The sequence below is a fragment of the Urocitellus parryii genome, chromosome 12 (genome assembly GCF_045843805.1).
Source record: "Urocitellus parryii isolate mUroPar1 chromosome 12, mUroPar1.hap1, whole genome shotgun sequence".
Classification (NCBI taxonomy): Eukaryota; Metazoa; Chordata; class Mammalia; order Rodentia; family Sciuridae; genus Urocitellus; species Urocitellus parryii.
The window spans coordinates 51976726-52003678 of record NC_135542.1 but is presented as its reverse complement, the minus strand read 5'-3'; the positions used below and the strand labels follow the sequence as shown (position 1 = coordinate 52003678).

General features: G+C 43.6%; 2 protein-coding genes and 1 non-coding gene across 3 annotated transcripts; all 3 read left to right on the top strand.

The window, feature by feature from the left end:
- Nucleotides 1-1628: 1628 nt before the first annotated feature.
- On the top strand, nucleotides 1629-1753 carry LOC113176090 (U6atac minor spliceosomal RNA). Its single transcript, XR_003300037.1, has one exon. It is a non-coding gene; the product is annotated as a U6atac minor spliceosomal RNA (small nuclear RNA).
- A 1200-nt stretch (nucleotides 1754-2953) lies between these two features.
- On the top strand, nucleotides 2954-23008 carry Ppm1g (protein phosphatase, Mg2+/Mn2+ dependent 1G). Its single transcript, XM_026389721.2, has 10 exons — nucleotides 2954-3256; nucleotides 17442-17511; nucleotides 18418-18503; nucleotides 18754-18886; nucleotides 19536-19951; nucleotides 20536-20694; nucleotides 21011-21245; nucleotides 21634-21763; nucleotides 21991-22093; nucleotides 22392-23008. The coding sequence occupies exons 1-10, from the start codon at nucleotides 3137-3139 to the stop codon at nucleotides 22593-22595; spliced, it is 1656 nt and encodes a 551-aa protein (XP_026245506.1). The 5' UTR covers nucleotides 2954-3136; the 3' UTR covers nucleotides 22596-23008.
- A 570-nt stretch (nucleotides 23009-23578) lies between these two features.
- Nucleotides 23579-26891, top strand: Znf513 (zinc finger protein 513). Its single transcript, XM_026410341.2, has 4 exons — nucleotides 23579-23704; nucleotides 23953-24105; nucleotides 25062-25649; nucleotides 25734-26891. Exons 1-4 carry the CDS (start codon nucleotides 23650-23652, stop codon nucleotides 26558-26560), a joined length of 1623 nt encoding a protein of 540 aa, XP_026266126.1. The 5' UTR covers nucleotides 23579-23649; the 3' UTR covers nucleotides 26561-26891.
- The last annotated feature ends 62 nt before the right edge of the window (nucleotides 26892-26953 follow it).

Sequence of the window (26953 nt, the reverse complement as noted above, 5' to 3'; positions counted from 1 at the left end):
GTTAAAGAGGTCTCATAGGTGATCCATGGCAAAACTCATGCTGTTTTCACAATGCCACATTCCATTCTTAGGGAAAATAAAAAACCAGAAAAGAAAAAGTAGCAGCAGCAGAGAAATTTTATGCTTAGGTCAGAGATTTTATCCCCATTCATTACAACCTGTAAGCTTCATTAAAATATTTTCTCTCTAATCCCAGTTATTTGGGAGGCTGAGGCAGGAGGATTGCGAGTTTGAGGTCAGACTCAGCACATCACAACCAAAGGTAAAGATTTTGTAGCCAGGCCCTATGTAATTTAGTGAGATCCTGTCTTAAAAAAACAAAAAGTACTGGGAATGTGGCAAAACATACAAAATAAAACAAAACTTTACTCTCCTGGCCTAACTCCAACCTAATATTTTCTTTTAACACAATGCCTTTATTTTTGGGCTGGAGATGTGGCTCAGCGGTAGCGCGCTCGCCTGGCATGCGTGCGGATCGAGGTTCGATCCTCAGCACCACATACCAACAAAGATGTTGTGTCCGCCGAGAACTAAAAAAAATATATATATATATTAAAAAAAAAATTCTCTCTCTCTCCCCTCTCTCTCCTCTCTCACTCTCTCTTTAAAAAAAAAAAATGCCTTTATTTTTATGTGGTGCTGAGGATTGAACCTGGGTCCCGCCCATGCTAGGGGAGCACTCTACCACTGAGCCACAATCCCAGCCCCAATCTAATATTTTCAATATTTGTATATGTTACCCTGAACGGAACCCACTGTTTTCTCCTGAAATAAACACACTCATCCACAACTGCACTATTTTCTGTTAATGGCTCCTCCAAATTTTGTCAGAGCCAAAACCCTGGTGTTGTCCATTAATTCAATAAATATTTAAATATTATTGATGGGTTGGGGATGTAGTTCAGAGGTAGAGCATTTGCCTAGCATGCATGAGACCCTGAGTTCAATCTCCAGCATACATACCTCACCCAACTCTTAAGAATATACAAGAACTGTGCTAGGTATACTGGGACACTATGGTCTGATCTATCAGGAAAGAGAAGTGGGGATCTAAACTAATACAGAGATATTAGAGAAGACTTACTGGAGAAAGTGATGGCCAAGTAGGGTCAATGAAGAGGTGTGTTCCAAGGGTGAAAGCAAAGAAGAGAAAGCATGGGTTTGAAGGCATCCACAGCAGAAGTGCTGAAGCACTGAGTTGTAGGGAAAATGGAAATAGGAGAGACATACTATAGAATCCATTCAAGCATAAATGGTCTTGTAAAACCATGTTAAGAAATCTCATTAGAAGGTCCATTCTAGTGATTTGCTAGTAATTAAGGAATCTAGACTATCTAAGAGCAAGAGGGAGAGGCCATGATTAGTTATGTATTTAAATAAATGGATCTTCTCATAGTTTGGAGAATTTTTCCTTTCCCTTCCATCCCCTGAATCCAATCTACTATCGGCTAGATTTATTATTATCTAATTTATTCCTTTCATTTTATCTACTCCAGAAGCAAACTGCCAGCACCCCAGTCCCAGCTCATCTCAGTTTAAAAGCCCTTGAACCAATTACAGTCCCGATTCTCTCTTCAGTGTATTCTATGCACAAAGACTAGGCCAACGATCCTAAAAGATTGCGCATGGTGTTGTATGAAAGGAGAGAAGGTTAGCACTTGACAAGGATGGAAGAGGCCCTCCGGCCTGACAACACGCATGCATACGGTTAAGGCATTGCCACCTACTTCCTGGCATCTAACCATCGTTTTTAAACAAGGATGAGAGGTGGGAGGGAAAGGGAGAGAGAAGGGAAATTGCATGGAAATGGAAGGAGACCCACAGGGTTATACAAAATTACATACAAGAGGAAGTGAGGGGAAAGGGAAAATACAACGGGGAGGAATGAATTACAGTACAGGGGGTAGAGAGAGAAGAGGGGAGGGGAGGGGGGAATAGTAGAGGATAGAAAAGGCAGCAGAATACAACAGACTTGAGTATGTCAATATGTAAATCAATGGAAGTGTAACTGATGTGATTCTGCAATCTGTATATGGGGTAAAAATGGGAGTTCATATCCCACTTGAATCAAAGTGTAAAATATGATATATCAAGAACTATGTAATGTTTTGAACAACCAACAATTAAAAAAAAAGAATAAAAGATTGCGCATGGATGACAATGAAGTCCAAGTTACCCATTTTGGCGCTTATGACCATCTCTAGACCTCTCTAATATTACTAGCCTTCTCCAAAGGCTAGTCAGCTTCCTCCCAAATGAAGTCTACATTCTTTCCTCACTCCTTCAACACTAACATTACTCCCTTTCCCCTTGGCATAAGGCAATCTTGAGGCGCTTTCTCTGGGGTCTCAATCTTTTTAATCCGCCAAGCAACAATCCTCCTCCCTTCTTTGATCTCTTCTCACCCAGAGGTCTGCACCAAATATTTTTATATTGTATTAACTCGAATTATGTCACAGATCGAGGTCTTCATCTTCCTTTGTCAGAAGACTCACATTCTTCTCATAAAGGCTTCACACAGGGCCTGGCCCAAAACCGTGTAAGCTGGGAACAAATACTAGTCAACTTTAATTGAACCGAATCGGGCGGGGTTTGCCGAGGCTGAGGGCGCAGGGGCGGGGACCACAAGGCTGATAACGCTGCAGGACGGACCGGAAGCGCCGCATCAGACACAAAGAAGCTTCACATAAAACGCCAAGGGTCCAAGACCAGGGAACGAGGCGGGGGGCAACTGGGTGGCAGCTGGACGAGACGAGCCACCCTCCCCTAACCGCGGGAGGCGGGCCGCGGCCGTTGGCGGGCGTGGCCGCGCTAGTCTCGCGGGAGCGACGGTTGGGAGGGCCGTTGTTCCCGCGGGCGGGGCGAGTTGCTAAGGAAATGACTGCTTGCAGCGCCGCGCCGCGCCGCGCCGCGCCGGCCGGGCGGGGTCTGGAGCGGGGCCGTTTCCGCTTCCGCTCCCTCACTACTCCCGTCCCGTTACCGCCTCCTGGCCGGCCTCGCGCTTTTCACCGGCACCCTGCGTCGGCCCCGCAGCCGGGCCCGCTTCTGCCACGCGCGCCCCCGGGGCTCCGGCTCCAGCGCCGGCTCGGGTCGCGCCCCATTCGCCTGTCCCCGAGGCCGCCGGCCAGCCGCCGCCATGGGTGCCTACCTTTCCCAGCCCAACACAGTGAAGTGTTCCGGGGACGGGGTCGGCGCCCCGCGCCTTCCGCTGCCCTATGGCTTCTCCGCCATGCAAGGCTGGCGCGTCTCCATGGAGGTGAGGCGGCAGGGGCCCATAGGCTGGCCGCTGCACGGCGGGAACCAGACGGAGAAAGGGAGTCGGGGAGATGGGGTCCTCCCCGGGAAAGGGTCTCCAGTCGAGAGTCTGCTGCCGCGGCAGTTTGGGGAGCGGTAGCGCGCGTAAGATCGGGGCCGAGAGGGACCTCCGTGCTTGGGGACCGTGGACCGGTGGCCAATGGAGGCAAGGGCTCTGCCATGTGGGGAGAGGCACCTTCCGCCCACTGAACTGCCCTCTCTCCCATGTCTTCGCGCCATCCTCTCGTGCCACCCAGCCTTCCAGGCTCATGAGTGGTGTGAGGATTTGTGTTGGAGTAAAGATGGAAAGAGGGACTCTCTATTCGTTTGTTTTTTCCAGGAAGAGCCAAATAGATGGGAATGACTTTATTTTTTTATTTTTAAAATGTGTGATGTGCAGGCCTCTTTGGGCGAGGAACTTGACAGTGAAAGGAAGCCGGGCAAAAGTCTCTAATTATTAACACCTAAATCGCCTGGCCTTGGGCATCGCACGTTAATTTCAAGACACTCAGCTTGACCTCCAAGAATTGTCACTTTTTTGTACTCTGTTTTGGGTGCCTTTTACTACCTTTGGAAAACAAATTAATGTCAATCACTAGACTTACTTTTTTATTACTCTTGGGAATTTTCTTTTTCTCGGGATTTCTCTAAAACTTATTCAGTACTTGTCGTTTGCCTGCATTTGTTATAGTTCAGTTTCTTTGATTTTCAATTATTTATTATTATTTTTTCGTCACGATCTACTGAAAACAAATTTTCTTTCTTTTTAAGAAAATTTCACTTTGGAAAAATGAAACATAAAAAAGAGTAGTGTTGGAGAAATGGATGTCAAATTACAAAGAACAGGAAAAACTGCTAGAAACGAAGGGGGAGAAAGACGGACAATCCATACTTTTGTGGAGCGCATTGTGAGGTCTAGGTAGAGGGGCTAGAGAAATGCTCTCTCTCTGGAATTGAGAGTTTATTCACTTACTAGTTTTCAGGTAATAGTCAAATACCAACTCCCTTGGGAATTTTTTTTTCCAAGTCCCTCGCTCCTCCCTGTGGTTAGCTCTGGAATGACAGTGTAGACTTAAATGGTTTGTTCTTGGACTCAAATTTTATACCCACAGTAGACTTTGATAATAGTTCTGTCACTAGGTATAAAATTTCAAGAATGGAGGGAATCCTATAGTTCTTCCCATCTGGTTTGGTTGCCACATTTTACAGCTAGGAAATTGAGTCCCAGAAAGACTAGGACACTTGTGCCTTGGTGGAAAGAGTCTAAAGGATCAAAAAAAAAAAAAAAAAAATCCGATGTAGTGCACTTACTAGACATCATATGTGACAGACTGAAGCATAAAATTCATATTTCCCAGCCAGCACAGTATAAATGGGTGCTTGGTAAATGTAATTGAGTTAGAAGTGACCAGATAAAGCTTAAAAGGGAAAGCCTAAATGTAAGGCTGAAGTTTGGGTGGGAAGTCTGCAAGTTCCATTTCTATGGCATTTTCTGTTTGAGATTCGAGATGAATATCCTCCACAAGGCTTTTTCTTCAAGTTTTCCACTTCCTTCTGTGGAATGGAAATGGTTTTTCCATTTCTTTGGAGCTCTTTCCCTCCCACCCTGCTAGTTTTCCTTATGAATTGAGTTGCATGGATATTCTGTTTCTAGGTCCTGGGCCCAGGGTTTCTGTGCTTCAGCTTCTCTGCTGGCCATTTCTATTTGTTTTTGGTTCTCCTGGTGCGTAGAGAGAGATCTTATTAGACTATTTCTTGGATCCTAGTCTTCCTTCTGAGGGTTAACTGATGGCATTGAATCTTCTAATGTGATATTTCTGAACCCACCCTTGTTTGAATAGTTAAATATACCTAATTATGTTCTTTTGGAGTAGTTTGAGATCCTGTTTTGGCTTCCTTTTCTCTCTCCCTAAAGTATAACATAGTTTCTTTGCTATTGCAAGAAAATAACTATGACTTGTATCCTTTTAAGTGAATCTTTTCTTCAGAAAGTATACTTTTGAGTTGGGGATATAGCTCAATGGTTTTAAACATATATACAGTGTGCTTCATTTCCTACTAACCTATAGAAACTTAATTCCTATAGAACACTTAACCTATATGAAGACTTAATTAAGTCTGTTTACTGTATATATTGGCCCTAATGAGTTAGTTAAGGTAAAATTATCATACCAGTACACCTTACAAAGGTTTCTAATATTCTGACTGATGCATAGATTCAGTATTAGAACTGTTTTACCCCTTTTCTTGAGGCAGCCATCCATAGCTGGCATAGAAAAAAATCCAAAGAAATCTTGTAAAATCAACTATTAGAATTAATAAATAAGTTCAACAAGGTTGCAGGAATAAAATCGATATACAAAACTCAATTGTGTATCTATCCATTAGCAATGAACAATCCAAGAGGTTAGAAAAACAAATCTATTTATATAATAGATCTGCAAAATCTAACAAAAAGAACAAAAATTTATATGGGTTGGAGTGAGTCTTTGTTGTTCTTGGTTTTGGTACTTGGAATTGAACCCAGGGTCTTTGCCACTGAGCTACATCTCTAGTCCTTTTTATTTTTGAGACAGGCTCTCCTAAATTGCTGAGGCTGTCTTTGAACTTTGGTCTTCCTGCCTCAGCTTCCTAAGCTGCTCTTTTTTTTTTTTTTTTTTTTAAAGAGAGAGCGAGAGAGATAGAAAGAGAGAATTTTTAATATTTCTTTTTAGTTTTCGGCGGACACAACATCTTTATTTGTATGTGGTGCTGAGGATCAAACCCGTGCCGCATGCATGCCAGGCGAGTGCGCTACCGCTTGAGCCACATCCCCAGCCCCCCAAGCTGCTCTTAACATTTGTGCTCTCTGGAAACAAATCTTTGGAAGTAAATCTGAAACATCCGTGATGTTTGATGGCTTTCTGTAGACTGTTGTGGATTTACCTATTCTAAACATTTATCTAAGAGGAATGATAAATATGTGCCTTATTGTTTTTTATTTAATTTTAAAATTTATTTTTGGATATTGGGAAGTGAATCCCCAAGGGTGCTTAACCACTGAGCCATGTTCCCAGCCTTTTTTTATTTTTTTGGTACCAGGAATTGAAATCAGTGCCATTTGTTAAGGTGCCTAGAACCTCCCTAAGTTGCTGAGGCTGGTTTTGAACTTGCTATCCTCCTGCCTCACCCTCCTGAGCTGCTGGGATTATAGGCCTGTGTCTCCACACCCAGCAATATGTACTTTTAATACTTGACTGCTTTTACTAAGCATTTTTTTTTAAGGGTTGTTAATATTACTGTGTGGGTGTGGGTGTGTGTGTTCATGTGAAATTTTTTTTTTTTTTTTTTGGTTCCTTGGGATTGGATCCAGGGGTGCTTAACCACTGAGCCACATCCCCAGTCCTGCTATACACACACACACACACACACACACACACACACACACACATATATATATAACTTAGAGACTGGGTCTCACTAAGTTGCTTAGGACCTCCCTAAGTTGCTGAGGCTGGCTTTGAACTTTTGATTCTCCTGCTTCAGCCTCCCATGCTGCTGGGATTATAGGTATACACCATTGTATCTGCATGTGTGTACATAATTTTTTTAATCCATATGACAGTTGAGACATTTGGATTTCCACATTTTGGCCATTAGGACTAATGATATTATGAACATTCATGAGTAAATTTTTGTGAAAATATATCTTCATTTCTTTTGGGTATACACCTAAGACTGGAATTGACGGGTGCAATATTGTGGAATATATATTTGGTCTTTTCCTGTCTCCTGACATATAACCATTAAAATCTTTAAAGTCACCAAAGTGACTATATGTTCATGAATTGACTGGTGACTACCCTACAGGTAGAGCTACTACCACTTACGTTGAGCACCCTTGGCCAGTGATTTAATCAACAATGCCCATATAATGAAACGTCCATTAAAAACTGAAAGGAGGGCTGGAGATGTGGCTCAAGCGGTAGCGCGCTCGCCTGGCATGCATGCGGCCCGGGTTCGATCCTCAGCACCACATACAAACAAAGATGTTGTGTCCGCTGAAAACTAAAAAATAAATATTAAAATTCTTTCTCTCTCTTAAAAACAACAACAACAACAAAAAACTGAAAGGAGAGCTTTGGGGAGCTTCTGAGTACCTGAATGTGAGATTCTTAAAGGTGGCATGCTCACCTTCCCACATCAGTGTCTTATACGTATTTTCATCTATTTTTTTCTCTATTTTTTTTTAAAGAGAGAGTGAGAGGAGAGAGAGAGAGAGAATTTTTAATATTTATTTTTTAGTTCTCGGCGGACATAACATCTTTGTTGGTATGTGGTGCTGAGGATCGAACCTGGGCCGCACGCATGCCAGGCGAGCGCGCTACCGCTTGAGCCACATCCCCAGCCCCGTATTTTTTTCTCTATTTTAAAAAATATTTTTTAGTTGTAGTTGGACACAATAGCTTTATTTTATTTATTTTTATGTGGTGCTGAGGATCGAACCCAGGGCCTTGCACATGTTAGGCGAGTACACTACGGCTGAGCCACAACCCCAGCCCCCTTTTTTTCTCTTTTTAATGCTGGGGCTTGAATCCAGAACCTTTTACCACTGAGCTAGTCCCCAGTCCTTTTTCTTTCTTATTTTGAGACAGGATCTTGCTAAGTTGCTGAGGCAGACTTCATACTTGTGATCCTCCTACCTCAGCCTCCCAAGTTGCTGGGATTATAGGTGTGCATCACTGTGCCACAGGTTCTTTGTATTATCTTTCATAATAAACCAGCAAATATAAGTGTTTCCTTGAGGTCTGTGAGCCACTTTAGCAAATTATTTTAATCCAAGGAAGGGAGAGTAGAAAATTAGATTTTTTGCCAGTTTATCTGAAGCACAAGTAAAACAACCTGGGGTTTGTGATTGGTTTTAGGAGTGGGGGGCAGTTTTGTAGGACTGTGCCCTCACCCTGTGGGATCTGATGCCATCTCCATCTAGGTAGACAGTGTCAGAATTGAGGTGATTTAGAGAACACTCAGATAATGTCTACTGCCTAAGGACTACTTGCTTGGTAAGTAGGAAACACCTTGAGGTCACAATTATTTAATTATTTTACCTTGTAGAGTAAATAAGGAGAAAAAATTTGTTTTTTCCCCCTTTGACAGCCATGTAGTAACCACACATTTAACATTTTGAGGTACTACTAAACTTCCAAAGTGGCCGGCCCCATTTTATATTCCCACCAGTAATATATGAGTGTGCCATTTTTTCCATGTTCACTTACACTTGTCTTTTTATAATAGCTACTCTAGTGCATATAAAGTGAAATTTCATTGTGGTTTTGATGTTTGAGCATTTTTTTAGTGTGCCTATTGGCCATTTGTATAGCTCCCTTGGAGAAATGTCTATTTAGATTTTTGTCCCTTTTTTTTTTTTTTTTTGGTACCAGAGATTGAATCCAGGGGTGCTTAACCACTGAGCCACATTCCCAGCCCTTTTTTATATTTTATTCAGAGACAGATCTCACTGAGTTGCTTAAGGACTCGCTAAGTTGCAGAGGCTGGCTTTGAACTTTTGGTCCTCCTGCCTCAGCCTCCCGAGTTGCTGAGATTATATAGGTCTTTGTTCATTTTTAATTGGATTGAGGTGTAAGAGTATATCTGGTTACAAGTCTCAAGTGTATGATTTGCAAATATTTCTTCCATTTTTTGAATCGCCTTTTCATTTTCTCAGTAGTGTCCTTTGAAGCACAGAAGATTTAAATTTTGATGTAGCCCAACTTAACTGTTCCCCCCACCTTGTCTTATGTACTTTTGGAATATATATCTAAAAAGCTTTGCCTAAACCAAAGTCACAAAAATTTATTCTTAGGTTTTCTCCCAACAGTTTTGTATTATTGGTTCTTACATTTACAACTATGATCTTGTTTTGATTTAATTTTTGCGTATGGCGTAAGTGATCCAACTCCCCTTGCCCCCCACGTGGATATCTAGTTGTCTCAGCATTGTTTGGTAAAAAGACTTATTCTTTTTCCTCCTTGGATTTTATAGGCATCATTGTCAAAGATCAATCAAATAAATATATGAGGGCTTATTTCTGGACATCCAATTCAGTTTTATTGATCTATATGGCTTTATGCAAATTCCACACAACCTTGATCATTGTGTCTTTGTAGTAAGTTTTGAAGTTGGGAAGTATGAGTCTTCCAAATTTATTTTTGTTTCTTCTTTTTTGGGTTCCTTACATTTTCATGTCAATAGTATTTGCTTGTCAATTTTTCAAAAAGGTACCTGGAGTTTTGACATACTCTACTGAATCTGTAGATCAATTGGGGTAGTATTATTGTCTTAGTAATATTGTCTTCCAGTTCATAAACATGAACTGTTTTTTCATTTATTTAGATCTGTAATTTTTTTCAGCAATGCTTTATAGTTTTCAGAGTTCGTTTATTTCTTTTGTTAAATTTAACCCCTCTTTTTTTGTGGTGATGTATATAACTTTCTTTTTTAAAAATATTTTTTAGTTGGGCTAGGGTTGTGACTCAGTGGTAGAGTGCTCGCCTAGCATGCGTGAGGCACTGGGTTTGATCCTTAGCACCATATAAAAACAAAATAATGAGTCCCCCGAAAACTAAAGAAACATAAATAAATAAATATTTTTAAAAATTAAAAAATAAAATATTTTTTAGTTGCTGATAGACCTTTATTTTATTTACTTATCTATATGTGGTGCTGAGAATTGAACCCAGGGCCTCACACATGCTAGGCAAGCACGCTACCACTGAGTTACAACTCCAGCCCATATAAATTTATTTCTTGGTGTTTTGATCTTTTGGTTAGATTTTTCAGATCTATTATATAAATAAATTTGCTTTTTAACCTCTTGGATTGTTCATTGCTAGTGGATAGATATACAATTGAGTTTTGTATATTGATTTTATGTTATGAAACTTTGCTGAACTTATTTATTAATTCTAATAGTTGATTTTACAGGATTTCCTGGTGTCTTTTTTTTTTTTCTATGCAAGATCATGTTATCTGCAAATAGAGACTTTTACTTTCTTCTTTTCAATCTAAATAAATGCTTTTTATGTTTCTTTCCAAATTGCCCTTGTTAGGACCTCCAAGTACAGTGGTGAAAGTCTGACATCCTTGATAAAATTCTTGATCTTAGGGGGAAAGTTTTCGCTAGTGTGTTAACTATGGGCTTTTGTAGATGAACTCAGTTTTTAACAGGCTGAAAAAGTCCTCTTTTATTCCCTTTTATTCTCCTGTGATGAGTGGGCATTTAATTTTGTGAAATGTTTTTTACCTGTTGAGATGATGATGTGGTAATCCTAGTGACTCAGGGAGGTTGAGGCAGGATTGCTGCAAGTTCTGGAGCCACCTCTGAAAGTTAATGAGACCCTCAAAATGAAAAATGATAAGGGCTAGGGATATAGCTCAGTGGTAGAGTGCCTGTGTGTGTGTGTGTGTGTGTGTGTGTGTGTGTTGCGGGCGGGGGGGGGTGTTCCATTCCCAGAACTGCCAAAAAGAGAGATCATGTGGCTTTGTTCTTTATTCTGTTGATATGATATATATTAATTCTTGAATGTTAAACCAACCTTACATATTCCACTTGGTCATTGTGTGTAATCCTTTTTAAGTGTTGCAGGATTTGGTTTGCTACTATTTTGTTGAGAATTTCTGTGTTTATATTCATAAGAGATATTGGTCTATAGTTTTCTTGTGATATGTTTGTTTGATTTTGATATCGGATAATTTGGCCTCATAGAATGAATTGAGAAGTGTTGCCTCCTTTTCTGTTTTGGATGAACTGCTATAGTTGTCCTTTGGTATTCACAAAAGGTATATATTCCAGGAGCTACTGTCAATACCAAAATATCACCTCTAAATTGCTTATAATACCTAATATAGTAAGTCTACATATATTCAGTACAGATGAAATTTTTTTTCTCTGAATAGTTTTCTGATTCACAGTCATTTGAATCCAGGGATATGGAACCTGTAGATGTAGAGAGCCAACTATATTAATGATTATTATTATTATTATTTTTAATCTGGAAGAATTCACCAATGAAGCTATCTGAGTAGGCTTTTCTTTGTTAAAAGGTTTTGTTTGTTTGGTCCTGGGGATTGAACCCATGGGACATTTTACCACAGAACTTCTTCCCCAGCCCTTTTTATTTCTTATTTTAAGATAGGGTCTTGCTAAGGTGCTGAGGTTAACCTTGAACTTATGATCCTCCTGCTTTAGCCTCCTGAGTTGCTGAGATTACTGGATTGCATTACCTGGCCTGGCTAGTTTTTAAAAAATTGTGGTAAAAATATACATAACAAAATTTACATCTTCATTACTTAAAAAAAAATATGCAGTTTAGTAGTGTTAAGTACATTGATATTGTGCAGCCAATCTCCAAAACTTTTTATCTTGCAAGACTGAAACCGTACACATTAAATGATTCCCCTTTCCCATTTTCCTGAGCCACTGGCAACCATCATTCTACTTTGTGTGTCTGTGATTTTGACTTTCTAACTGCCTCATATAAGTGGAATTGTACAGTATTTGTCTTTGTGTGCTGGTTGATTTCATATAGCATACTCTCTTCAAGGTTTGACCAGGTTGTGGCCTGTGTCAGAATTATCTTCCTTTTTAGGACTGAATGAGAGCCAGGTGCAGTGGCACACACCTGTAATCCTAGTTGCTCAGGAGCCGAGGCAGGAGGATCACAATTTCAGAATCAGCAATTTAGCAAGGTCTTGAGCAACTTAGTGAGGCCCTGCTTCAAAATAAAATATAAAAAGGGCTGGGGATGTTGCTCAGTTGCTAAGCCCCCCCCCCCCCCGGGTTCGATCCCTAGTACCAAAAAACAAAGACTGAATAATCTCCATTAAGTGTCTATGTCATATTTTGTCCATATCTGTTATTGGACACTTGGGCTGCCTTTGCTTTTTGGCTCCTGTGAATAAAGCTGCTATGAACACGGGTGTAGAAAATCTTTTTGATATCATTTTCAAATGGGGGGGTACTACCCAGAAGTGGAATTGCTGCATCATAATATAATTCTATTTTTAATTTTTTGAGGAGTTGCCACAATGTTTTCAGCAGGAGCTGTTCCAATTTGCATTCCTACCAACAGTTTCCAAAGGTTCCAATTTTTCCACATCCTCACTAACAATTGTTGTTATCTTTTTTTTTTTTTTAAGGGCCGAACAGTACAAACCCAGACCTCACATAACTTTTTTTTTGGAAGACTTTTAAAATCAAAACGTAGTTCCCTTTCCAACTGTCTTCAAGTCTTTTATCTTGATATGTAAAGATTAGATAAATGTATGTGTCATAAATCAAAGTGGTTGATTCTGAGAAAACAGGAGCATTTTTTTTGTAACTTGAGATTGGCATTAGGGAATATAACCTGGATGTGTTGGTTGCATAGGAGGTTAGAAGAACTGTGGGATATGATTCATCAAGGCCAGGACTAATAGCCTTGACTCAGGTGAGTCTCTTCTAGACCATCATAGTGGTTATTGTGTGAGGATATATCTAGGAAATGAAGGGTCGGGCCTCATTAAGTAAGGTAGTTGTCCTAGGACAGTTGAGAACTCATCATCTGTCTTAGTCCATTTTGTGTTGCTACAACAAAAATACCTGGAGTAGGGGCTGGGGATGTGGCTCAAGCGGTAGCACGCCCGCCTGGCATGCGTGCAGCCCGGGTTCGATCCTCAGCACCACATACAAACAAAGATGTTTGGTCCGCCGAAAAATAAATATTAAAAAAAAATACCTGGAGTTGGATACTTTATAAGAAAGAGCTACCCAGGAGCATTGGCTGTAATCCTACCTACTCAGGAGGCTGGGAGGAGGACTGCAAGTTCTTTCTCAAAATAAAAATTTAAAGCCTGGGCAACTTAGCAAGATTCTTTCTCAAAATAAAAATTTAAAGGACAGCTAGGGATGTAACTAATAGTGGAGCACTTGCTTAGCATGCACCCTGGGTTCAATCCCTAATACCCTTCTCCATACACAGATTTATTTAATTCACACTTATAGAGTTAATGACCATGGTGCTTGAATTGCCTGACTCTGGTGAGGCAGCTTGCAGGAGCACAAGTAGAGGAGATTATTTGGCAAGACAGGAATAAAGAGCTCAGAGAGGCTAGGCTCCCTCTTTTTATGACAACCCAATCTTGTAGGAACTAATAATATACTCCTACCAGATTTGACCCACTCCTGCAAGCCAGCATTAATATTCATAAGAATGGAGCCCCATGACCGAATTACCTTCCACTAGACTCTACCTCTTTAAGGTTACCGCTATACTGGGTCTAAGCCTTCAGTATGAACTTCTGGGCAGCAAACCATACCTAAACTCTGGCCCCATCCTGGGCAGAGGTAGAAAGTCTGCTGTATTGCAGTGGTATAAGGGCCCCAGAGTTATAGATTTAAAATATACCCTTTGTTTTCGTGTTGATTTAAATCCAGTTTTGGACTTAAGACTCCCTCTCTCTCCCATGGAATATTAGCTGACAATACAAGGTAGCATCTGCTGAATGCTCATTTATGGGAGAGGCAAGAAATACAAAAAGGGTTTAGAGCATTAGTGTGATTTGGAAATGTCTCTTGGAGGTGGTGATGTAAGAAAAGAGTATAATAGAAAAATGGGAGAAGAAAACGTTTGGAGGGATAGGAGGAAATGACTAGGTAGACTTGCTTTCTACTTTGCTGGGGAGGGAAGGGAGTGTCAGTGTCAAGAAAGGAGTAGTTGGGGAGTGTTTGGGAATTAAGAGATTAGTTTATAAAATGGATAGGAACATGCTTAAGTGCTTTAAAGGAAAGTAATTCAGAAACTATGTGATGAAAGCTATCAAGGAAAATTCAGAAGTTTCAGTGGTGAATGGTGAAAGACAGCCAGGAAGTTAAGGATAACTGTTATTAGGTATTATCCCCACCCACTGGAAGGAAGAAGAGCTGTAGAGAAAGAACTGGTTTGAGTTCTGAGTTTATAAGAACTTTGAAGTAGAGAAGAAATTTCCTGTAGAAAAAGGCAATTGGAGATATATAACTACAGTTTCTTCCAGAATCCAAGGCCAAAGGGCTATTTGGATTACTGTTATGATTATTACCTTCTCATAAAGTAAGATCTTGACTGAAAAAAAATTTAGATTAGAGGTATAAAATGTTAATCTAGGAAGAGAGGAGCCAGAGGTAAATGATAGGCTAGATAAATCTACAAAGTAGCTTTGAGGTAGAATGGGGAAGATGAGGTATTTCTGGAGTATAATACCATTGAACTTCAGTGGAGTGGGAAAGGTTTGCAACTGGCTGTGTATACTAAGTGTACTAAGAGTCACTACAGAATAAGAAAAAATGTTGACTGGAAGTGGTGGTCACAGTCAACATGATCTCATGCATTTTATGATTAGTAATATTTAGTGATTAATACCTTCTGATTCAAGGGTAAAGAAAGCAGTTGGTGGGGTTATTCTAGATTGCTAAGTGACAGTGTAGAAGTACTTGGCTCTGGCTCAGAAAGAGACAGAGAAAGCCAAGGGTAAAGGTCATAAACAAAGATGTGAAGGGAAATTGAAATGCTCTGAGAAGATGGAATTGTTCCAAGTGAGAATATAGATTAAAATCTCACCAAGAGGGCTGGGGTTATAGCTCAGTGATAGAGCACTTGCCTAGCATGTGTGAGGCACTGAGTTCGATCCTCTGCACCACATAAAAATAAATAAAAATAAGGGTATTATGCCTTCTACAACTAAAAATTAAAAAATAAAACCTCACCAAGAAGTAAAAGAGAGAGTAATGTGGAATAGTTCTAGGAAGTGAGAAAATCTCTATATAAGATGAATCTTGATTGTGGTCATTTCTCTTTGAGAAAAATGGTAGAGAAAAAATTGTGAACCAGGTGCTAAATTTCAAAGTAGGATATATATTTTAAAAGCCAAGTTCCAGTTTAGGAAGGTTTTTACATGTTTTTTTTGATCATCCTCACAACAATCCTACGATAACATAAGAAATGCAGGTGTTGTTATTCTATATTACAGAGAATAAAATTAAGGCACACCACAGGTAGCTGGCCAGAGATCATACAGAATAGTTTGTCCTCCATATCCATGGGTTCCACATCTGTGGATTCAACCAATCTTAGATCAAAATATTCAGAAAAAAATTGTGGTTGTACTGAATATGTGTAACAACTATTTACATAGCGTTTACATTGTTAGTATAGGTAATGTAGAAATGATTTAAAGTAAACAGGAGGTTGTGTATGGGCTATATGCAAATTATGTGCCTTTTTTTAATATTTATTTTTTTAGTTGTAGTTGGACACAATATCTTTATTTTATTTAATGTGCTATTGAGGATTGAATCCAGGGCCTCACATGTGCTAGGCGAGCACTCTACTGCTGAACCATAACCCCATCCCCTGTGCCATTTTGTATAAAGGACTTGCACATCTACAGATTCTGGTATCCATAAGGGATCCTGAAATCAGTCTGTCATGGATACTAAGGGATAACCAATCGTATGTAGTAGAATGGTGATTCAAGGCCAGTTCATAGGTTCATTTTACGATTATTTATAATGGAACAGTGTGGCTTATTTTACAAAAAGCTGAAAACACATGTTGAAAAGTAGAAAATAATAATTATTACCAAAATCTCATTTTCCATTGTTTGATGTATGAGCTTCCATGCTGATATACACATACAGATACCTTTAATTTTTTTTTTTCTTTAAAGAGAGAGTGAGAGAGAGAGAGGGGGACAGAGAGAGAGAGAGAGAATTTTAACATCTATTCATTTTTTCTTAGTTCTCGGCGGACACAACATCTTTGTTGGTATGTGGTGCTGCTGAGGATCGAACCCGGGCCGCACGCATGCTAGGCGAGCGCGCTACCGCTTGAGCCACATCCCCAGCCCCTTTAATTTTTTTTTATCACAATATATTGTGAACTCTTTACCTTTTTTTTTTTTTTTTTTTTTAAGTGTTGCTGGGGATTAAACCAGGGCCTCATGCATGCTAGGCAAGACTCCATCATTGAGCCACATTCCAGCCTGGTTGGATTGTTTTCAGGAAGGGGCAAAGTAAGCTGCCACATAGTTTTATGTAGATCTTAGAATTTGATCCAACTTTGCCTTCCAACAAAACATTAGTGTGTCAAGGCCATTACCAGCTTCTCTTTAGGTGGTATACCCAAGGGTAGGAGGTGGAAAGGCTGAAGGTAGGGAGTGTTATAAATTCTAGTTGATAGTTGACAAGGACTAAACATAGTATAGTTTTTCATTTAAAAAAAATTTTTTTTAAAGAGAGAGAGAGAGAGGAGAGAATTTTATTTTTAATATTTATTTTTTAGTTCTCGGCGGACACAACATCTTTGTTGGTATGTGGTGCTGAGGATCGAACCCGGGCCGCACGCACTCCAGGCGAGTGCGCTACCAGTTGAGCCACATCCCCAGCCCAATTTTTAAAATTTTTGAGACACGGTTTTGCTAAGTTGCTGAGGCAGACCTTAAACTTGTGATCCTCCTGACTCAGCCTCTTGAATTGCTGGGATTATAGGCCTGTGCCACTGTGTTCAGCGAAACAGTTTGATAACTGTGTGTGTGTGTGTGTGTGTGTGTGTGTGTGTGTGTGTGTTTAAGTATGTGTGTAGTTTTAATTTCTAGTTATTTGACTTTTAGTGTTTTAGGATTCTCCTAGAAACTTTTCAGGTTGGTAAGGCCTTGTCTGTTTTTGCTGACTTAATATTTTCTTCCTTGAAGGTCACTGATTTCTCAAAGAATGAGTCTGGAAATAACTTTAAATATTCTTTTTTTTTTTTCCTCCCTGATTCTTCCTATAATTCTCACAAGTCCAAAATGGTTAGGTCTTGGTTAGAGGAGCTAAATATTTTCTTATTTGGACTGTGATCTCTTAGGCAGAGGCTGCTAGATTGTAGAAATAGTGATCTGATTCTGTTTCCCTTCCTTTGTTTCCCCTTCCATACTTTTCCTCCTTCCCAATCTCTCTTTTGTATTCTTATTTTATCATTACATCTTCCTTCTTCCTAGGCCATTTAGGCCAGCCAGGTTCATGATATAAGATGTAAACCCAATTTTTATGATCTGAGGTTTATGAGGAAGAATGTTCTTGATCTTGAGACATGTTGATTATGTTCTTTTCCTAGGATGCTCACAACTGTATACCTGAATTGGATAGTGAGACAGCCATGTTCTCTGTCTACGATGGACATGGAGGTAACTTTAGCAGATCATATTGGTAACATTGTAGGATCACCAATTCCCAGACTTGCAGACTTGACTTGGCAAGAATAGCTTTTTATATTTTTTATTTCCAGGGTTCTGACCCTGAGATAACATTTCTTGCCTTTTTTTTTTTTTCCTGCCATTTCCTTCCCCCCATAGGGTATTTGTTTGGTTAATAATATACCCACTCCTGAATTCATCTAAATATCCTCTTCCTAAATTATCATTTATTTATTTATTTTTTTAAACTGAAGAACTAAGTGTACAGGTAAGAGAAGACATATTAATGTACCCTGAGAGCAGCAGTGTTGGTGAAATTCATTTTCTGTGTCAGAACTTCCCAAACATTGTTCTTCAAATGGGTTTTAGATTTGCTAAGATGTTGGTTCCCCTCTACCCTTGGAGTTTACTTTAGTATGGTATATAAATATATATTTTTTAAAATAAATTTTTTGGTACTGGGGATTGAACCCAGGGGAACTTTAGCACTGAGCTACATCTCTAGTCCTTTTTATTTTTTATTTTGAGACAGGGCCTTGCTAAGTTGCTGAGGTTGGCCTGGAACTTGCGATCCTCCTGCCTCAGCCTCCTGAGTCACTGGGATTACAGGTGTGTGCCACTGTGCCTGGCTCACTTTTTTTCTTTTTGGTGGTAGTACTGGAGATTGAACCCAGAGCCTAGCACATGCTAGGAAAGTGCTATACCACTGAGCCACATCCCCCAGCCTTTTTTTATTTTGAGATAGGGTCTTGTAAGTTGCCCCAGCTGGTCTCAAACCTGCAATCCTTCTGCCTCAGCCTCCCAAGTAGTTTGATCATAGGCAAGTGCCATCATGTGTGACTTATATCACTTTGTGTTTGGTAAGCAGTACTTTGGATAACCTAACCTTTCTTCTAGGGGAGGAAGTTGCCTTGTACTGTGCCAAATATCTTCCTGATATCATCAAAGATCAGAAGGCCTATAAGGAAGGCAAGCTACAGAAGGTCTGTTTTCCTACACTGTTCATTTGCCACTTGTATGGATTTTCCCTTGTTTTCTAACCCTTGGCTTTCCCTTTCTCTTTGACTTCTACCTGTTGCTTATTTAAAGAATTATGTGTCTACCTAAAGGAAGTTTTTTCCCACTTGGGTCTTTTTCAGTCTGCCTTCTTATTTCCAGGTCTCTGAATTATTTTATATGTCTGTGGGTATCTCCCAGTGTGTTCTTGCTTCATACCATTTTGCTTATATTCAGGCTTTAGAAGATGCCTTCTTGGCTATTGATGCCAAATTGACCACTGAGGAAGTCATTAAGGAGTTGGCACAGATTGCTGGGAGACCCACTGAGGATGAAGATGAAAAAGAAAAAGTAGCTGATGAAGATGATGGTGAGTGTGGCATACTCTATTTGAGAGGAAATTAGCATTTTATTATCAATTCTGAGAGAGAATGGCTTTTCCTAGGGATCTGGGGAGTCCTCACAATGACGAACCCTATGGTGTTCTCCTGTTTTCCATGTGGTTTTGAAAAGGAGGGAGAGAATTAATCTTGTTGTGCTTAGTATCATAATTCTAAGCATTTTTATATACATTATCTTTTGGCATTGTGATGGGTCTACATGGTTCCTGTTGTTATTTATGTGACCTTTTTTCTAAGACTGGAGTAATCATTAGCCCCAGTAGCCAGTAATTAAGCCTGGACTCTAGGCCTAAAGTAGCATCGTGGGCTTATTGGGTTCTCAGCCAGGATAGTAGGGGTTTCAGCTTAACAATAACAAACGAAAATGAGAGGGGAAATACAGTAACTAGTATTCCCTTGACTAAGAAGCAGGTAAAAGATAAAGACCAAAAGAGGTCTGTGGAGGAGAAGGAAGCTAGGAGGTGTTCTTCTGAGACCTGATAAGTGCAAGGAGCCTCAGGAGTGGGAGGTTGTGGGGAAGTTGAAATTCAGGCTGTGCGGATGTCTTTGGTGTAGTGAGAGAGACTTATCCCATGAGAAGTCTGGCATGGGGGCTCTGATATAGCCTCTTCCCTGCAGTGGACAATGAGGAGGCTGCATTGCTGCATGAAGAGGCTACCATGACTATTGAAGAACTGCTGACACGCTACGGGCAGAACTGTCACAAGGGCCCTCCCCACAGCAAATCTGGAGCTGGGACAGGCGAGGAACCAGGGTCCCAGGGCCTCAATGGGGAGGCAGGACCTGAGGACCCATCTAGGGAAACTCCATCACAGGAAAATGGCCCCACAGCCAAGGCCCACACAGGCCTTTCCTCCAACTCCGAACGTGGGACTGAGGCAGGCCAAGTTGGTGAGCCTGGCACTCCCACTGGTGAGGCTGGGCCTTCCTGCTCTTCAGCCTCTGACAAGCTGCCTCGAGTTGCTAAGTCCAAGTTCTTTGAGGACAGTGAGGATGAGTCAGATGAGGCGGAGGAGGAAGAGGAAGACAGTGAGGTAAGGGCCTGTGAGGGCAGGCAGATGATGAAGTTGAAGAGAGGGCTTGTTCGATTACCATTGTAGCTTTCAACTCTCTTCCTTCTCTTATTTTGACATCATCCCCCAAGACCCACTGTATTCTAAGCTTTACCCTTGAAGGCATCATCTCTACCATTACACGAACCATTAGCCCTCTTATCTCTTCCTTTGTTGATACTATAACAGAAAGATCTAGTTCTGGCCTTTCAGAGTCTGTCTCCTAGAGAGAACAAGAAGGTAGTTGTTACTTTGGATATTTAGGTGTTTCCGTCTCTGGATAATTTATATTCTGGCCACATTGCCTAGAAGGTGCTTTTTGGCAGCCCTGGCCTTTCCTAGGGCTTCTTGGTGGTGACTGCTTGAGTATACTTCAGGATATCAGTTACATTCATCTGAGGGCCCTCTCTCCCCCACTGTATGATTTGCTTGATCATACAGTTGTATTTTTCAGTGTTTTGAGGGTCTGTGTTGAGTTAGGGCCTCTTGGTGTTTTGTGTATGAGTGGGGGTAGGGGGGCAGGGCATCATCCCAGTCTCAGCAGCCTGGGATCCTCCTCCTGGCAGGAATGTAGTGAAGAAGAGGATGGCTACAGCAGTGAGGAGGCAGAAAATGAGGAAGAAGAAGATGACACTGAGGAGGCTGAAGAGGATGATGATGATGAAGAGGAGGAGGAGGAGGAAGAAGAAGAAATGATGGTGCCTGGGATGGAAGGCAAAGAGGAGGTGTGTGGGGAGGGGACCAGTGAGTCTGGAAAAGCCAAGAGGCAGATGCAGATCCTCTAATATTTATTTTGAGATGATGTCTTTGTTATCTTCAGTTGTGGTCAAGTGGATTTATTCTTCAAGGGGAACTAGGTAGTAAATCTTTTGGGCAGAATTATCTAAAAAAGGGGAGGGAACATGTTGCTATCTCTGGAGAGATGAAATCTGTGCTTCTCCTGTTTATTAAAGCTTCATAGCATAGGTGACTGGTCAGGAGTGCACCAAGGAGGGACTGTCGTTCTAAAGCTCCTATAATGCTTCCTTTCTTCCTCTTAAGCCTGGCTCTGACAGTGGCACGACAGCGGTGGTGGCTCTCATAAGAGGCAAGCAGTTGATTGTAGCCAATGCAGGAGACTCTCGCTGTGTGGTGTCTGAGGCTGGCAAAGCTTTAGACATGTCCTATGATCACAAACCAGAGGATGAAGTGGAACTAGCACGCATCAAGAATGCTGGTGGCAAGGTCACCATGGATGGACGAGTCAATGGGGGCCTGAACCTCTCCAGAGCTATTGGTAAGGACCAAGAAACTGGGGAAAGACTTCTGGGGTTTTGTTTTCAGTCTGAGACTACCTAATAGGGAACTTTATTTAATCTTCATAGCCATTGGATCTTTCAAAGTAGTTTCACATCTTCTACCTCTGTCCTTAAATTTTTCTTTGTGAAATAGCTAAGGGAGATATCATTATCTTGATTACTTTCTGGATGATGAAAAAGACATGTGAGAATTAAGAGTTCAGCAACCATAAGGCTGGAACTAGAAAAACTAGAACCCAGTTCTCCATTTCACTGGATTGTAGAACTATGAAAACAATGAATGGCAATGACAAGGTTTAACATTGAAAACACAAGTTTGTGGAAAGTATTCAAATTCCATGCCAGCCAACCCTTTTTTTCCTTTAGGAGACCATTTCTACAAGAGAAACAAGAACCTGCCACCTGAGGAACAGATGATTTCAGCCCTTCCAGACATCAAGGTGTTGACTCTCACAGATGACCATGAATTCATGGTCATTGCCTGTGATGGAATCTGGTGAGCACTGGCAGAATGCCCTCCACATGCTCTTTCTGCAGCGATACTTCTGTAGGGTTCAGAGCTGCTGTAAGGAGATCTCTTGGTGAGTCAAGACCAAGACAAGGCAGAGCTGAGGAGAATTTCTTTAGTTGTAGACATTAGTTTGGGTCCTGGCCTCTGTCCACACTCCTCTACTCTGCCTTGGTGGGACCAAAGAAGATTTTGACTATTGTTTTTGACCCCAGGAATGTGATGAGCAGCCAGGAAGTTGTAGACTTTATTCAATCAAAGATCAGCCAGCGTGATGAAAATGGGGAGCTTCGGTTATTGTCATCTATCGTGGAAGAGGTGAGTCTAAGGGTGGAGAAGAGAAGGTGCTAATCTGCACAGCCAAGGTTTTTTCTTTTTTTCACTTGGGCTAAGACTAGACCCTGGGAGAACTATTAATTACTGATAGGCACCAGATCCTGACTAGAAAGTTCTACCTTCCCTCACGTCCCTGACTTAGCTTTATTCCTCATGACATCTGTTGTCCTTTCCATTCCTTCTGGCACCTTGTCTTAGCAGTGCCAGCCCTCTTGTGGGATTGTAGGTTCCCAGGAAGGTGTTCAAATCCTGTGGCTGAGTTGCCCCATCCCTTTTGTAGCTGCTGGATCAGTGCCTGGCACCAGACACTTCTGGGGATGGTACAGGGTGTGACAACATGACCTGCATCATCATTTGCTTCAAGCCCCGAAACACAGCAGAGCTTCAGCCAGAGAGTGGCAAGCGGAAACTTGAGGAGGTGCTCTCTGTTGAGGGAGCAGAAGAGAATGGCAACAGCGACAAGAAGAAGGCCAAGCGGGACTAGCAGTCATCTAGATCCCTGCCCATCTAGACTGTTTTCTGAGCCCTCCGGACCTGAGACTGAGTTTTGTCTTTTTCCTTTAGCCTTAGCAGTGGGTATGAGGTGTGCAGGGGGAGCTGGGTAGCTTTCCTCGGCCAGCCTGTTCCAAAGAGGGCTCTCCCTCCGCACAGCAGTCCGGGAGCCTCTGCTGTCCTCCCCAGCCTCCTTGCTCCTTCGGGCTCATCACCGGTTCTGTGCCTGTGCTCATGTTGTGTTGGAGGGAAGGACTGGCGGTTCTGGTTTTTACTCTGTGAACACTTTATTTAAGGACATTCTTTTTTATTGGCGGCACCATGGCCCCCAGCCGCTTGCACCCGCTCTCTGTTGTACACTTTCAATCAACACTTTTTCAGACTAAAGGCCAAAACCTAATTGTGCCCTTGGTGTCCTTTTTTTCTGTTGCCGTGGCCTGAGACATGACCGCACTAGAAGCATCTAGCGAGCTCCTCCCTGTTTGCGCGCGTGCTTGTGTGTCGCGCGCATGGGTAGGGGGAACAGGGGCCGGGCGTTAACTCCAGAGCCAGCTCCTGCCTGGCAGGCCGGTCTGACGTCGCGCGCCCCCACAGCCTGCTGGAGTCGGAATGACTTCCCAGTTCCCCCCGGGAAGAGGCAGGGCGTCTCCTGCCCGGCTGGCCGGCCCGGTTTCTGCGGCCGCTGATTGGCTTGTCTGTGGCGCGTCACAATCACTTCCCGGTCACGCTGGGCCATTCTCAGCACTGTGCGTCCCGCGGACTACGCCTCCCGTGCGGCTGTGCGGCAGCGGAAGCGGAAGCGGGTACGGAGGTACCAGCTGGTCTCCGGAGGGGGGTAGGGGGCTCCATGAATGGAAGCGGCGGCGGCGGCGGGAGCGGCCTGAGCTGGGCGCCGGGGCCAGGGCCGGGGGCTGCCCAGGGCCTGCGCCTCTGCATGGGGGCGGCCCGAGGGCCCTGAGAGCAGGGGCGGGCAGAGGGGCCGAGCTGGGAGGGGCGGGGCCGGGCGGCCGTGGGGCCGGAGGCGCGTCGGGCTGGAGCCGGTCACGATGCCCCGAAGGAAGCAAAGCCACCCGCAGCCCGTGAAATGCGAGGGGGTCAAAGGTCAGGGGTCAGGGGCTTTGGGGGGAGGAGCGGGGGTGGGGTCAGTGGAGTGGGCTCAGGTCATGGTGGAGGGGGCCTCCTGAGGGATGGGGCGGGCGACCTGGGCTCTTAGCTTCCCACTCAGGTACTAAGGGAACCCAAGAGGGTCAACGAGTACGGGAAGCGCCGTCCACGAGGGCTGGCTCCCTGGGTGAGGACGATGGGCACCACTTGGGAGAGAGGAACCATAAGCCCCCTCCCTTCTTTAGTGGATACAGAAGACTCTCTCGACGAAGGACCCGGGGCACTGGTGTTGGAAAGTGATTTGCTACTAGGCCAGGATCTGGAGTTTGAGGAGGAAGAGGAGGAGGAAGGTGACGGCAACAGCGACCAGCTCATGGGCTTTGAGAGAGACTCAGAAGGTGGGTTTTTTTAGGGACTTGGTTAAGGACTAGTAGCCCTTTAGGAGACAGGTTAGGTAGGGTTTAGTGTCAGCGACCAAAACACCATTTCCTGCCACAACCCAAGGCTGATTTTAGTTTGGAGCTATTACTTCCTTTACTTATGGTTCCATCACTTTGATGAGAAATTCTGGAGACTGGTCAAAGATAGTTTGAGGAAGGTGGTTAAGTACTCTTTTAATATCCTCCCTAGTCCATTCCTTGTGTGGGTACTGTAAAGAGGTTTGGGAAAGCCCTCTCTTTAATCATTTTAGTTAGTACTTAGGTCTGCTCTTAACTTTGTTTCACCTGAAGCTCAAGCTCCTTTTGTACTGACTTCATAGCTTCTGCCCTTAAATATCCTTCCTCCTTGTGTGATCTTAGCATCACCCTACCCTAACATTACATTACCCACTCACTTATGAAGGATATTTTGAAAATCGTTCAAGGAACTCAAGTAAAAGAGAACCTATCCCTTAAGTGTAATGCACATTACTTTCTTTGTTTGTGCTTCTCTCCAAATTTTGCCTCTTTCCTGAGGTGGGTTTTATTTTATAATTAACTCTGTACTTGAAGTTAATAGAATAGAAAAAGGTCCCAGGTCCTTCCTGAGACCTATTTTAACTTTTTTATTCAAGGATTAATTACATTATTTAATCATCTCAGTTTGCAATCTACTGTGAGCCCTTGATCTTTCCATTCAATTCAACTCTACTGACATTAGGTTAGTGCAGACTCAGAGGTAGACAATTCACTTTGAATTTTATGGAGGCATTATAAGGGAGACCTTAATCCCTAGGAGAGAACTAAAAGGATTATCAAAGCCAAGAGAAAGGTGAGGTGGGGCTAAGCAAGTGAGACCATAGGTGGTGGAAAAAAGGGAGTTTGGAGCTGGTCCTACCCCATACTGATGTTTTTTCTTATGTATCTCTTGCCAGGAGACTCTCTGGGGGCCAGGCCTGGGCTTCCCTACGGGCTGAGCGACGACGAGTCTGGGGGCGGCCGAGCATTAAGTGCTGAGAGTGAAGTTGAGGAGCCAGCCAGGGGTCCAGGGGAGGCCAGGGGTGAGAGGCCAGGCCCAGCCTGCCAGCTGTGTGGGGGGCTGACAGGTGAGGGGCCGTGTTGTGGGGCAGGAGGGCCGGGTGGGGGGCCCCCGCTGCCCCCACGGCTACTGTACTCATGCCGCCTCTGCGCCTTCGTGTCCCACTACTCGAGCCACCTGAAGCGGCACATGCAGACACACAGCGGGGAGAAGCCGTTCCGCTGTGGCCGCTGCCCCTACGCCTCCGCCCAGCTCGTCAACCTGACACGACATACCCGCACCCACACTGGCGAGAAGCCCTACCGCTGTCCCCACTGCCCCTTTGCCTGCAGCAGCCTGGGCAACCTGAGGCGGCATCAGCGTACCCATGCAGGGCCCCCCACTCCTCCCTGCCCGACCTGTGGCTTCCGCTGCTGTGCTCCACGACCAACCCGGCCTCCCAGTCCCACAGAACAGGAGGGAGCAGTGCCCCGGCGATCTGAAGGTAAAAAGCCAGAGACCAAAGATCCTGTGGTGGGGAGCACTAGCGGTACTTGGATTAATAGCTCAAATTTCATTGTTCCCACAGATGCTCTGCTCCTTCCAGATTTGAGTCTCCATGTGCCACCAGGTGGTGCCAGTTTCCTGCCAGACTGTGGGCAGCTGCGGGGTGAAGGGGAGGGCCTGTGTGGGACTGGATCAGAACCACTGCCAGAGCTGCTGTTCCCTTGGACCTGCCGGGGCTGTGGACAAGAGCTGGAGGAGGGTGAGGGTAGTCGGCTGGGATCTGCCATGTGTGGGCGCTGCATGCGAGGAGAGGCTGGAGGGGGTGCCAGTGGGGTGCCCCAGGGCCCCAGTGACAAAGGCTTTGCCTGTAGCCTCTGCCCCTTTGCCACTCACTATCCCAACCACCTGGCCCGGCACATGAAGACGCACAGTGGTGAGAAGCCCTTCCGCTGCGCCCGATGCCCTTATGCCTCTGCTCATCTGGATAACCTGAAACGGCACCAGCGTGTCCACACAGGAGAGAAGCCCTACAAGTGCCCCCTCTGCCCTTATGCCTGTGGCAACCTGGCCAACCTCAAACGTCATGGTCGTATCCACTCTGGCGACAAACCTTTTCGATGTAGCCTTTGCAACTACAGCTGCAACCAGAGCATGAACCTCAAACGCCACATGCTGCGGCACACAGGCGAGAAACCCTTCCGCTGTGCCACCTGCGCCTATACCACAGGCCACTGGGACAACTACAAGCGCCACCAGAAGGTGCATGGCCATGGTGGGGCAGGAGGGCCTGGCCTCTCTGCCACAGAGGGATGGGCACCACCTCATAGCCCACCCTCTGTTTTGAGCACTCGGGGTCCAACAGCCCTGGGCACTGCTGGTAGCCGGGCTCTCCATACAGACTCACCTTGAACTAGGTCCTTCCCCAGGGCCCCTATGGATAAGCCCTGCTCCTCCTGCATTTTATACAGATGGAACAGAAGCCAACTTCTTTTTTCCCCCGCTGGCCAGGGGCTCCACAGACCAACCTAGGCACTATATGGACCAGCCCAAACTCTCTGGGTAGGGGCCCATATGGACCAGGGGGCCTTGCCTTGACTGATGCACTTCATGAGCTCAGTGAGAAGGGCCTTGTATTCACCTCCACTGCTCTCAGGGGCTGTGGAAGAACTGGCTGGGGACTGCCCAGCCTCCCACCTGTTTATTTAACTTATTTCAGTGCTTTATAATAAAGGAAACACTAACAAAGCCATGTCTACGCTGAATTGGCAATGGCAAGCACTTTGGCCTTGTCCTTTGCACAGC